Here is an 11794-nt window from a genome sequence, read left to right on the forward strand (position 1 = left end):
GATCAGCACCAATAGGGCCAGGTAGTTGTCTTAGTTATACATCTATTCTTATACATTTATTAACAAAACAAAAGCAATGATAAAAATTAAGCTTTTGATCATAGATAGTATTGGGTATGTGTAGAATCCATTTATTGAATAATGCAAAAGATATTGTCAATATATTGCAATTTACATTAATAGTAGACTGTTATACAGTAAATAAATGTATTCTTAGCTGGTGAAGTCAATAAAAACACTGAATTTTTCCATAAAGGCAAAAGGCTGTTTCATTTTAAAACCCAGCAATAAGCTAGGACTTTATAGCTATATTAAAGATACTTACGAACGGGCGAAGTTGCTTAAGTTATATAATAGCTGCGCTACTATGAGTTTTGAAGAATAAAAATGGTCACCTTTTCAAGATTATGATCAATATCACCACCCAGCTGAATAGAAGTAGCATCCATCTTGCCCGTACTCTTAACATTAATCTTCTTACTCTTCAAGAAATCAAACAACTTGTGATACTCCTCCTTTTCAATACTTGAGAAAGTGTATGATGAATCGCCGCGAGTGTGGATCTCAATGTCAAAAGATCTATTAGAGCCGCCGGAACGGGCAAAGTTGACGTTCTTAACATCCTCGTATTTGATGAAAATCGGCGGCTTGTACACAAAGACGAAACCGCGTTCCAGCGGGTAGACAAAGCCGCTGGCGGCCTTGTAAGAGCAGGAAATGGCGGGGGTGTTGCTGTGGCCCTTGAAGCTGCCGGGCACGGTGACCTTACGGCCGCAGATGACCTTCATGAGCTTGGAGATAATTTCAAAGGTTGGGCCCTTCATCTCCTTCTCAAGCTTACCCTCGTACTTCTCCTAAACAAATATGAACGTAAAAAATTCTTTTAACTCATCGGAGAAAAAATACACCTATTTAAAAAATCATAGGTACTTTTTTTCTTATTTAAAAAATAAGGATGGCAACATCCATAAAACAAACTACTTTGTTATTTGAAAATTCTTTTATGACTAAATGAACGAAAAGAACTAACTGCTCCGGACGGACGTACCCTAATAATAGGAAAGCTTCGATTTTAAAAATGAAATATACAATAATATAAACAAAAATATAAAAAGAACAAAATTCCAAGTTTTTTTTATTCATTAGAACATTAATAAATTACCTGTAACTCTTCTTCGCCGATGTCGAGTTCGAGCTCTGTCTCTTCATCTTGCATGAAGGATAGTACAAGATAGTGGTATCTAAAAATAAAATTAACAACATTAGTTTTATTAAAACTGATGGCTTTGTGAAATTAAAAAAAGTTAATTGTCCTTCCGTGTAAAGACATACCAAGAAGACACAAGACATCCCAATGTATGACGTACACACACACCCACGCACACACAAACACACACACACACAAACACGCACACACAAACACACAAACACAAAAGGAAAAACTTTTTAGAGACTACTAATTTGGAAGTCTTACTGTACAGTTTATTGTCCATTCCTACACCGACCTTTCCTTACTATTATTCAATGTACAATTTTATTAATTTCGATCTTTTACCTACCTGTAACCTGATACCATCTATTAGTCTCACCTGGTCTGACCCTGTTTGATTGGGGGGTCCAAATTGACACAGAAAAACACTTGTCTCTGATCTTTGTGGGGTAGCAAAAACAATCTGAAGACCAATACTTTAATTTTTTTGACCACAAAAATGTTTTTGCATAAAGTAAGTCATTTTCCAAGACTATATTTCATCTAAAGCCAACTTGTAATGCTTGGTAAATAGATTTCCCCTTGTTAATAATATCAGATAACTAAAGAATAGGATAACATTTTCAAATAAGCAATCGAACCATTAGTTCGCGGTAAAATGTTCCTAAGATCGATTATCTTCAAAAATCAAAGAACTTTAAAAGCTCTTAGCTGCTAAACGGGTGCACGTACATGATCCTAAATCTATATTACAAAGTAGAACGATGTCCGTCTCTCCGTATGTCTGTCTGTCTGCAGCTTAAGATCTCGATAACCTCTGAACCGATTTGGTTCTACTCTTCAGGGAATATACCTACTAGTCATGTTATGGTTTTAAGCTATTATTTTAGGGCTGCTAATTTTAATATTTAAGTATTAATTCCTGATGACGGTAGACACAGGAATCTTGTAGTCGAAAGTTTTTCCGTGGAGATGGAAAAATGTTGGGTAGAACTTGATGTCATATCTGCCTCTGGGAGACAGAGAGTGGATTTCTCTGAAGGAGGCCATGTCCTTGCCTCCGGTGGCTGTAACAATATTGGCCTTCGACATGATTTGATCTAAAAAGTAGCAACATGATGAAATTTAATAGTAAAGGTCATTGTATAAAGTTTTATGGAAGGTATTGTTAATGTTCGTTTATATTATTTTTTAGTGTTATCAAGTATTTTAGTTTTTGCCAACTTAATCTTTAAATAACAAAACAGCAGGATTTAATTTTGAATTATGTTCGTGTGAACATTTTGTAAGGAAAGCCTTTAAAATAAAGAAAGAAATATGCAATCCATTGCAAGTTTCGAAAATGGGAATAAAACAATTCTCCAAAAGTCTTATAATAACGTTTTATTATTCGTTGACTTCACAACATAGGAAACTTTTATTGAAATTTGATTTTTTAGTTCATTTAGTTGAGTGTCCAAAGGTTCAACCACTAATTGTAATCTACAGAAGGTGTAATTTTGTGTATCTTCATTGTGTATGTACTTCAATTTATCGGCGCTTGTCTTATCCCTTTAGATCCCCGATCTGCACTACTAATAACAATTACCTTTGAATGCCTCAATCGGATCCTCATCACCTACAATCTCGGCAGTAGGGATGTGGAACCTCAACTCGGACAGGTTTACAGGTGCTTCATCGTTGGCGGCAAACTCAACTGTTACCTAACATTATTTTATGAAATTTTTCGCATTTTGATTCTTGGATTTAAAAAAGCTAACTATACTGTCCATGGCACTATAAACAGGAAATCGTAATAGTTAACTAATAAAAATCTCCTTTAAACCAATAACGATCATTTTAAAGATAAAATCTATTTTTTTATAATGCTAATTTTAGGACATGTAAAGGTTGAAAGCCCCTACAGGGATATTAACCCGAGACCGACATAGTTAAGATTCCCTCGCAGGGAATAGAAATATTTATTACTTAAAACCAAAATAGGGTTAGTTTAGTTTGTTCAAAAATTTTGAGGATATAGCACCAAATTAAATAAAAATAAGGGGAAAGAAAAGCAACTTTTTAAGGTAGGACAGACACACATACATACTTCATTTTTATTATAGAACGACGAAGATGGTTCTGTCTCTTTAGGCTATGAAATATTCTAACCTCATTCTTAGCAGCGCTACAATTTGACACGTATGGCAGAGGAATCTCAAAGGCGTCGTGTTTACCAACTTCAAAATTGAGGACAGATCCATTAAATGTGGCTGTCCCCCAGTTCCAGCCTTTTACACTGAAATATTATTAAAAAATTAATAAATATAGAAAGTCTAGATCCCCAATCATTTAATTAGGCTGTAGGAAAACAGTATAGGAAAATCCAACTATATTTTTATAGTGTCAAAACTTGGGTCTTATATTATTGGATAAGTCATATTGTAACTAAATAAAAACAATAACATTCGTCTGCTAAAAATTACTTTCTCAAGTTTGGGGGATTAATGTGTCTTACTGGCCATCTAATGTAATTATTCTATTAGAAGTTCTTACCATTTAATTTGTAACAAAATACAGCTGTCCGCAAATACTTTAATGAGAATTTTTGTTGGTTCAAGCTAAAAATTCTTATTAAATGATAAAGAACAATTTCATCAATTTCATAGAATTTCATAGAATTTTTCCATTATTTTAAAACCGACTTGATTACCATGAAGAAAAAGACATTCTCTATTCCAAAATAGAAACTACTAAAAAAGAACTGAAATATTACCTCAATTCTCTATCTAACATTTCCAGATTGAAAGAAGTGCTAAAATGTTTGGCCACACGATCTCTTTCAGCCTCCTTGAAACCAGCAAATCTAAAATATAGAAAATGATACTTATTGACTACTCAATATTAGACGAGCTATTTTTATTCAAGAAATTACTTTGTCAAACTTTGAAGAATAAATTGATGTACGAACCCAATGATGATAAACAAAATTAGCCATTCTGTAGATTAAAATTGTTAGCTTACCTAATGGCTTTAACACTTTTTAGGAGCAACCAATCAACAACTCAATAAAAGTACCCCAAGTCAACAAATGCGAATATGTTGCTAGAAACTTTGGTTACCTACCAGTGTAATATTTACTATTCAATGTCCCCTTCCTCCCTTTCTTTTTTTCCCAACTTCCTGCCTGGAATTAATAAAGTGTCTGTCTACCCAGAAAGCGAGGAGCAAACCGCTGTTGTTTATTGCACTAGTCCCCAAAGTTTGATATAACATTTTCTTATTTATTGACTTAACAACTTTTGGGACTTTTGATACGTTGCTTTATTAAGTTGAGTGTCCTAATGTTTCAACCACTAATTGTAATCCACAGAAGGGGTAATTTTGTGTATTAACATTAGGGATAAACAATAGTTTATTGACCATTGTCTTATCCCTTTAGATCCCTGGTGTCTACCTGTGGAGTTGACCGTCCTTGGTGAATATTCTGATGCCCCAAACACCAGCGATTCTCTGCCAGTTTACAATATCAATGTCACCAGCCTAATAAAAAATATTTTAAGTAATCAATATTGTAAATATTACGGCTATTGTGTTTTATGATTATTTTAGCTAAAACAGCCAAAGAAAAGATCTTCTAAGACTCTTTTATGTAATTTATAATTTTTTTACTTTTATGTATGTAAGTCTTAGTTTATCGATTAGTCTATGAAAGAAAATAAGTATGACAACATCCATAAGTATCGAAGCAAAATATTGAGGATTTACAACCGAACATTTTTTATAAAAATTAAAATAGTTTTAATAAAAATAAATATACTGAATGCTCTTGCTCATTGGTTCAGGGAATCATAAATAACCAAAATTTAAGCTGCATAAAAAAATACATTTCCCCCAAAGCGTTACGGGATGGACTAACGAACAGACCAAAATGAATTATAAGGTAGCTTCGATATAGAAATTGCTTATGATGAAAGTAATGGAAAACTTACAACTGAATATAATATTTAAAAATAAAACTTACCACGATATTATCCTTCTTGCCAGTCTTAGAATGGAGAAATACAATCTTCTCATCAGTGAGCTTTAGATGTCCTGAAAACAATAATGTGTAAATTACTTAAATAAAACAGATCAATAAGAGAAAGTCTAAATGTCCCTCTATTTAAAAACTTAATCGCTTTTATACCTTAAAAAATACCTATTCAAATTCATTTACATAGGTTTTCTTAGTCATGCATATCCTTAATTCTATATAGCTGTAAACCACAGATATTATGAGAATTTATAATATGACTTGAATCTTTTTAATATTTGTGCCTTCCAAATTAGCGGCTGTGAGTTTTAATTAAAATGGGACGAAATATTGGAACATGATATAAATCTAAATAATAAATAGGTATCTAATACATTATCTTTTGAAAAATTTATTTATTGAGAAAAGATTACCAGAGCTCATAGCCCCTCTAAGCTCACAGCTCATACTCGGATACTCCAAGAAATCCATTTTCAATCACTCCAGAGATAAACTATAGTCTGTAACACAAAAACAAACAGAGATTAAAAATGCAAATATTTCAAATGTTTTACAACATTTTTATTATAACAATTTTGAATTGATTTTAAGTGATTTTAAACCATAAGTGTATGTTTATTTTTTCTATGTTCATCTTTTTACAAATATAAAAATGTACATTATGTACTGAGGAAAGTACTATTATAATTTTTGTAAGAAAAATGGAGAAAAAAAATACAAGTTAGATATTTATACGAAGAAATACAAACATTTTATTTAAATACAATATTCATTATACAGACACTTCAACCATTTTAGTAAGGACCCCTAGGCCCCCATCCGGGCCCTCCCATTGGGGGCCGCATGCCACCCATTCCCATGGGCCCACCCATAGGACCTCCAGGTCCCATCGGTCCACCCATTCTCATGCCTGGTGGTCCCATTGGGCCACCCATCGGTCCCCCCATTGGTCCTCCCATAGGTCCGCCCATAGGCCCACCCATTGGGCCCCCCATAGGTCCACCCATGGGACCTCCTGGTCCCATCGGTCCATGGCCCATAGGTCCTCCAGGCCCCATAGGACCACCCATTGGCCCGCCAGGTCCCATCGGTCCGCCCATTGGTCCACCCATCGGTCCTCCCGGGCCCATTGGTCCGGGGCCCATGGGACGCATTGGGGGTCCGCCCATGCCCTGTGGGGGAGGAATGGCGTTGCCACGCCCGCCGCCACCACCGGTGTTGATCTTGCCCGACATGAAGGCAGCTGTGGTCGCATCGATGAGGGCCTGGGCTTGGTCCTCCATCCACTTCTGGTAGTACAGCTTTACATTCTCTTTGTGCTTACGACCATTGCAATGAGTTTTCCTAAACAAAAAACAATATTGATGTATAATATTTGTAATAAAAAGGAAGATCTCAATATAAACTATATACTACAAACAGGAAAAAATAAAAAATTATTTTAAAAAGCACAACTGCTTAATGGTACAGAAATGCAAAACTCATAATAGATTACAACAATTATGGTAGTTTTTGTCATTACATTTGGTTCCTCTTAGAAATTTTATTCTCTCTACATACCCATTCTTTACAAAACTAATAAATAAGGCTTAAACCCACCCTTCCCCCCCTCACTTAACGGTGTCCCCAGAAGCCCTTTGGAGCGTAGCCACTTCTATGTATATTTATAAAAAGGCTGACTTACCTAACGGATGGTGTGTTGTGAGTGAGGTATGTGTCGCAATAGTCACAGTAAAATTTTGGCATTTTAGAGTCTGCAAAAAATATCCCTGTAATATATTCATATAATTCTATATAACTAAACAACTGAAAATTTATTTAGCAAAATTCCTTCAACCCTTCATGGAACACCATTTTTGCTCCACCCTTGTTTCTTGAATCTTTTTTGAAAAAATGTTAACTTATGAACTTCTAGGTTATGTTGTTAAAATTCCTCAAAAGTCCTTAAACGAAAGGTTTTGAAAAAAAAGACAATAAATATGAGAGGGTTGTTACAGGCGATCCACTAGAAGATTTAACAGATTCTGCCATTTATGTTTGATTATGATATTATGTGATTATTAATAAGGCTGCTTGTAAATAGTTTCAAATTAGACTTTTTTCTATTAAATATATTCATTTTTTGAGTTTTTATAATTTCATTTTTGTGACCTGTTGTTAGAAAGGAAGATAATCTTAATGTCATTGGAAGACAATAAAAAGAGAATTTGATGTTTGAGCAGTGTTTAAAGAAAAAAAATTAAATAAAAACAAAAACTTAACAAAAATCTAACTTTTATAAAAATACATTTTTATGAGCATAGTGACTAAAAATATAGATTCTGACTAACTTCAAAAAAGCATTTTGGGCAAAACAGTTTTAGAGCAATGAAAAATAAGAAACTTATTTGGTACATTTAGAGAAGCTCATTTGTAAAACTACTGTCTGCTATATTTTAATTAGGCACAGATTTGGAGATATATTTAATATAGGAAGCTTCTGTTTAATAGATTTTTAAAGAAATAATATTATTTGTATATGATTAAAGGCGATTTGCCGATATGCAAAAGTAAGATACCATCATTTCAAATACATATGAACACAGTTCAAGTTATGGCAGGAAAAAAATTTCAATTCATGATGTACCTAAAGAAATTTTAGTTCATGAAAAATGTGTATCATTAAAATAAAAGTATATTTAAAAATTTGGAACCTTTTTGCAAACTACAATAATGAGACTAGTTTATTTAGCTGAGGTTCTACTTTGCGTCTACTAAAAGCCACGAAACAAGGATAGGTCAATGAAAGATTATTTTCTTTCTATTTTTATATCCCTGTATAATGAATTATATTTTATATATATAATGCCTTTGCTATTGAAAATGTTTGCTAATTTTAGGGATAAAATGATAAAAAGTATCTGTGATAAAAAAAAACAGTTTTATCGCAAGAAAGGGCAAAGAGTTCTGGCACAAAGATTTTAAAAAAATATGTTTTCAATAGTAGCCAATAGAACTTTTTTGCGTTGACTTGTAATATCTATTTTTTCCTCAGACAAAATTACCCTTTATCCCTGTCTAAATTTGGTGCCTAAATTTGGCAAAAATCATCTGACAATGGTTGCAAATCCTTGCTTCACCAACTCCTCGCCAATATTCTTCTCTCCCTCCAGAGTATACAACTCTAATGTGACATTATTTGCCTCAGACTTCTCCCCATTTGATTCATTGTTGATATTATTGATTATCTTGGCATATATTGGCTTCCACAGGGCACAGCAGGACAACTGCTCAAAAGCGTCTATACATTCATCACTCCAAGAGGTTGAGCCATGGACTGGACGAATTCTGGCCAACTTGCACGTTATTGCTTGAAAATTTAGTCTTAAGTACTCGGTTCGAATCTCGTATATTTCGGCAATAGGCTTGACTTCACAGTCGCCATAGTCGACAAAATCTAGGTCTACGGTAGATTGACTGGTGTCATATTCGTCAAGGTTGTAGGTCATTACACGGGCCCGATAATAGGAAGAATCGCCAGAGAACACAGCCACTACAATATCGCCAGGACAGACGGTGTCTAGCCGATGAAACAGCTGATTTTCTGGCCTTGAAGCAGGGTTAAACACATTTTAGCATGCCCAACAAGGACTTTTATTAAGATTTATTAGAAACAGTAAATTATAATGCAGTAAAAATCTTTAGGGCGTTTGCATTAAAGTCTATTGCATTCCTTCATAGCAATGTTTCAAAACAAATACTTGTGTTAAATATAAAAAAAAGTCGAGATTAGTATTGCCTAAATCTATTTAATTAAAGAAGTAATGTGTTTTGCTACAAAAGGGCTGATACTTATACTTTAAAGGGGGGGGGGGGGGGGGGCGAAAGTGACACTTTTTGAAACCAAAACTAAAAGTCAAAGGAACTCAACTAAAAAAAGAGTTACAGGTCTGACATTTTGCATGGCAGTTGCTTTATAGGGGTACAATATGGAACTGTGAAGAAACGGCGTCGCAACCGCCGAAAACCGCCGAGAAAAGGCAAAAAAATTTCAGCGGTTTTCGGCGGTTGCGCCGCCGTTTCTTCACAGTTCCATATTTTACCCCTATAAAGCAACTGCCATGCAAAATCTCAGACCTGTAACTCTTTTTTTTAGTTGAGTTCCTTTGTTGACTTTTAGTTTTGGTTTCAAAAAGTGTCACTTTCGCCCCCCCCCCCCCCCTTCTTCCCAAACATTTAAGATTCTAATGCTGGCGTATTTAACCCTGCCTGGAATAATATTGCGTCATTTCTTCAGTTAACTTGTCAAGCTCAATAGAACTGGGCCCAACATTTTGCACCCAAAATCTGCTCGGATCAGCTATACTGGACACGTATACCTGGAAAATTTTAAAAGTTAGACAAAATAACAGTTAACTATAATAATGCATACCTACCTATTTCAAAATAATCTTGTGTAAAATGTAATAATCAAAAGAAAATCTGTTAAAATGTAAGTAATATTTTCGTAGGTAAAAACAGAATCGCTGTTAAATATGTAAAATATACCTGTACCAATTGATCTGATCCAGAGCTGCGTAGGATTTCCTGTCCAATGCTGGGAGATATATCACAGTCCTGATCATCAACACCCTGGTCTTGGTACTACACAAACACAAGTTTCCCAGTTGAGTGATTGAAAGTCAGATTCCCCCGAACCACCAAATTCTCAAAATAAACCCCTAACCAACCGAAACCTACAATTCTTACTTTCATAATTCCTAAAAAAGATTAATAATAGAACTAAACCTTTGTTTTTGTACCCTGCGAAACCTTAAATTTTTCTATATTACAATGAATGTAGATTATACGTAGATAATATAACAGAGTAAAGATCGTCGTCAATTTAGCTTTCTAACATGTAACTCATAAATTGGGCAGTTCATTCCTCCAGTAGGAGGGGAGGGGATGGGGTAAAGGAAATGGAAGGAAAGAATCGTTATTTTAGCCTGCTGCAAGTTTTACTTTTTTAGGGATCATGAAAATCTGGTGCAAGATTAAGGTAATAATATATCCATCTATATAACTAACAAGTAGGTACAACCCTTTCAACTGGGAAAGTACCTTGAGAAACAAAGGTTGCTGGTAGGACAAGGCTTGTTGGTTGTTGTTTTTCTTCACTTTGTTGAAGATGTATAAATGTTCTTGAATTGCTTGTTCCACTAGTTTCTTGCCTATTTACGGGTAATGGAATAAACAAATGCGATTTGGATAGGTTATATTTAAAAAAAAAATCAAAATATGATTGAAATAAATATTGAGCCATAACTGTTTACACATATTTAGGTAACGTTTAAATTCAGGTGAAAAAAAAACCAAATTTCATAGACTATACTGACTTTATTCTGGATAGGTATATTTTAGACTTAAAATTAGAATAAAAACATTTTTATTCCTTTCCTGTATCAATTTGATCCTTGGTGCCACGCAAAATAATGCTAATCTCATCATCGGCGTTTGTCAACGGCGATTTATCAACCTCCAATTTACACCTAGACTTAACCTCCAGCCGCCGTTTGCGCTCGCCCTGCTTGCCCAACAAACTGCTTTCCGCCGCCTTGGGTATTTTTATCACACATTTCTCCAACTTTGGTTGCATTGATATTGTCTGGTGGATAAGAATTTCAGCGTATTGAACATCGTCCTGTGTTCCGCGGATAAAAAATTTACTCTTTGTCTGGCTGACGCTGTTTGTGTCTAGGAACCAAATTCGAGTGTTGCTCCGACTTTGAATTTCACGGAGGTTGGACCCTTGTCTGCCCAGCAGAACGCCCAGATCCTTGGAGTCGACCCAGATTTCTAGTGTTACAGGTTCTTGACTTACTTTTTCCTCCTTGTTAAGCTTCTTATCCTAAAAAAATGCAATTTTTAATGAAACCTTTGTTTACTTGGTGATTTGTTTCTTTCAAAAAATTATTAAATGATAAAAGCTAAGAAAAAAGGCGAGAAGTAAAATAGCTCAAAATCATCCATGACCCGTGTGAAGCTTTCCTGAACTAAAAAAACTCAAACGTTCCGGTGGTTAACTGACAAATAATTCATTAACGAACTCTCTTAGTAAATTCATATACCTATAAAAAATATATAATATATATTGCGCGATTAGCAATTTTTTTCGTATTAATAACTTACAAACCTGACTAAGGAGAAGGTAAAGGCAGACCCCAGTCGCCCCCGTGACAGCAGCCCCTAGTAATAAGGGACCTAACACAGACCTATCGGACATTTTATAGATGTTTATTCGTCACATCTGAAAATTTTAATTTTTGAACTTTAGTACAAAATACGTACAATTACATTAAAATAGATTATAATACAACATTATAGTTTAAAACACAAAAATAAGCATTACCATACAAAAATAAATAGTTTTTGTTTTATAACTTTACCGTAAAACCTAAAATTAAAATTAAAAATAATGCAAAAATCCGGGAAAAGCCGCGTCTTGCGCAAGATGACTATGGAATGCCGCGCTCAAATAACTATAAATAATTGTCGTCTTCTATCAAAACAATAATAAATAATTAATAGATTTCAATAAATTACCTTTT

General features: G+C 34.3%; 5 protein-coding genes across 5 annotated transcripts in view; all 5 read right to left on the bottom strand.

Annotated features, from left to right (window-relative positions):
* LOC145312037 (uncharacterized) overlaps positions 1–11794 on the bottom strand; it is a 242459-nt gene that overhangs the window by 45750 nt on the left and 184915 nt on the right. The gene's annotated exons all lie outside the window — the stretch shown is intronic.
* Positions 1–11794, bottom strand: part of ND-24 (NADH dehydrogenase ubiquinone) — a 217824-nt gene that overhangs the window by 21120 nt on the left and 184910 nt on the right. The window lies entirely within an intron of this gene.
* The window catches only part of Ssrp (structure specific recognition protein), a 207279-nt gene that overhangs the window by 10575 nt on the left and 184910 nt on the right, over positions 1–11794 (bottom strand). The window contains exons 2-11 of the mRNA XM_080151200.1: positions 5639–5724; positions 5214–5284; positions 4647–4732; positions 3966–4055; positions 3362–3488; positions 2799–2913; positions 2133–2310; positions 1590–1673; positions 1163–1241; positions 396–854 (exon numbers count right to left, since the gene is read on the bottom strand). Of these exons, the coding sequence (XP_080007326.1) occupies positions 396–854; positions 1163–1241; positions 1590–1673; positions 2133–2310; positions 2799–2913; positions 3362–3488; positions 3966–4055; positions 4647–4732; positions 5214–5284; positions 5639–5696 (1347 nt within the window). The 5' untranslated portion in view covers positions 5697–5724. The remainder of the gene's footprint in view (positions 1–395; positions 855–1162; positions 1242–1589; positions 1674–2132; positions 2311–2798; positions 2914–3361; positions 3489–3965; positions 4056–4646; positions 4733–5213; positions 5285–5638; positions 5725–11794) is intronic.
* On the bottom strand, positions 5725–8034 carry snRNP-U1-C (small ribonucleoprotein particle U1 subunit C). Its single transcript, XM_080151613.1, has 2 exons — positions 6910–8034; positions 5725–6569 (listed from the first exon to the last, which is right to left on the bottom strand). Exons 1-2 carry the CDS (start codon positions 6969–6971, stop codon positions 6020–6022), a joined length of 612 nt encoding a protein of 203 aa, XP_080007739.1. The 5' UTR covers positions 6972–8034; the 3' UTR covers positions 5725–6019.
* The window catches only part of LOC145312140 (tudor and KH domain-containing protein homolog), a 189006-nt gene continuing 184908 nt past the window's right edge, over positions 7697–11794 (bottom strand). Inside the window, exons 2-8 of the mRNA XM_080151286.1 lie at positions 11380–11490; positions 10643–11094; positions 10308–10416; positions 9753–9848; positions 9474–9583; positions 8270–8813; positions 7697–8094 (exon numbers count right to left, since the gene is read on the bottom strand). Coding sequence (XP_080007412.1) covers positions 8312–8813; positions 9474–9583; positions 9753–9848; positions 10308–10416; positions 10643–11094; positions 11380–11469 — 1359 coding nt within the window. The 5' untranslated portion in view covers positions 11470–11490 and the 3' untranslated portion in view covers positions 7697–8094; positions 8270–8311. The remainder of the gene's footprint in view (positions 8095–8269; positions 8814–9473; positions 9584–9752; positions 9849–10307; positions 10417–10642; positions 11095–11379; positions 11491–11794) is intronic.

The sequence above is a fragment of the Acartia tonsa genome, chromosome 1 (assembly GCF_053477335.1).
Source record: "Acartia tonsa isolate MP-2025a chromosome 1, ASM5347733v1, whole genome shotgun sequence".
Classification (NCBI taxonomy): Eukaryota; Metazoa; Arthropoda; class Copepoda; order Calanoida; family Acartiidae; genus Acartia; species Acartia tonsa.

Bases quoted from the DNA above. Each gene is read 5' to 3' on its own strand.
- snRNP-U1-C (XM_080151613.1), bottom strand. From the start codon at position 6,971: ATGCCAAAATTTTACTGTGACTATTGCGACACATACCTCACTCACAAC. The intron at 6,570-6,909 runs GTAAGTCAGCCT...TTTTTTGTTTAG, and splicing joins CACAACACACCATCCGTTAG to GAAAACTCATTGCAATGGTC.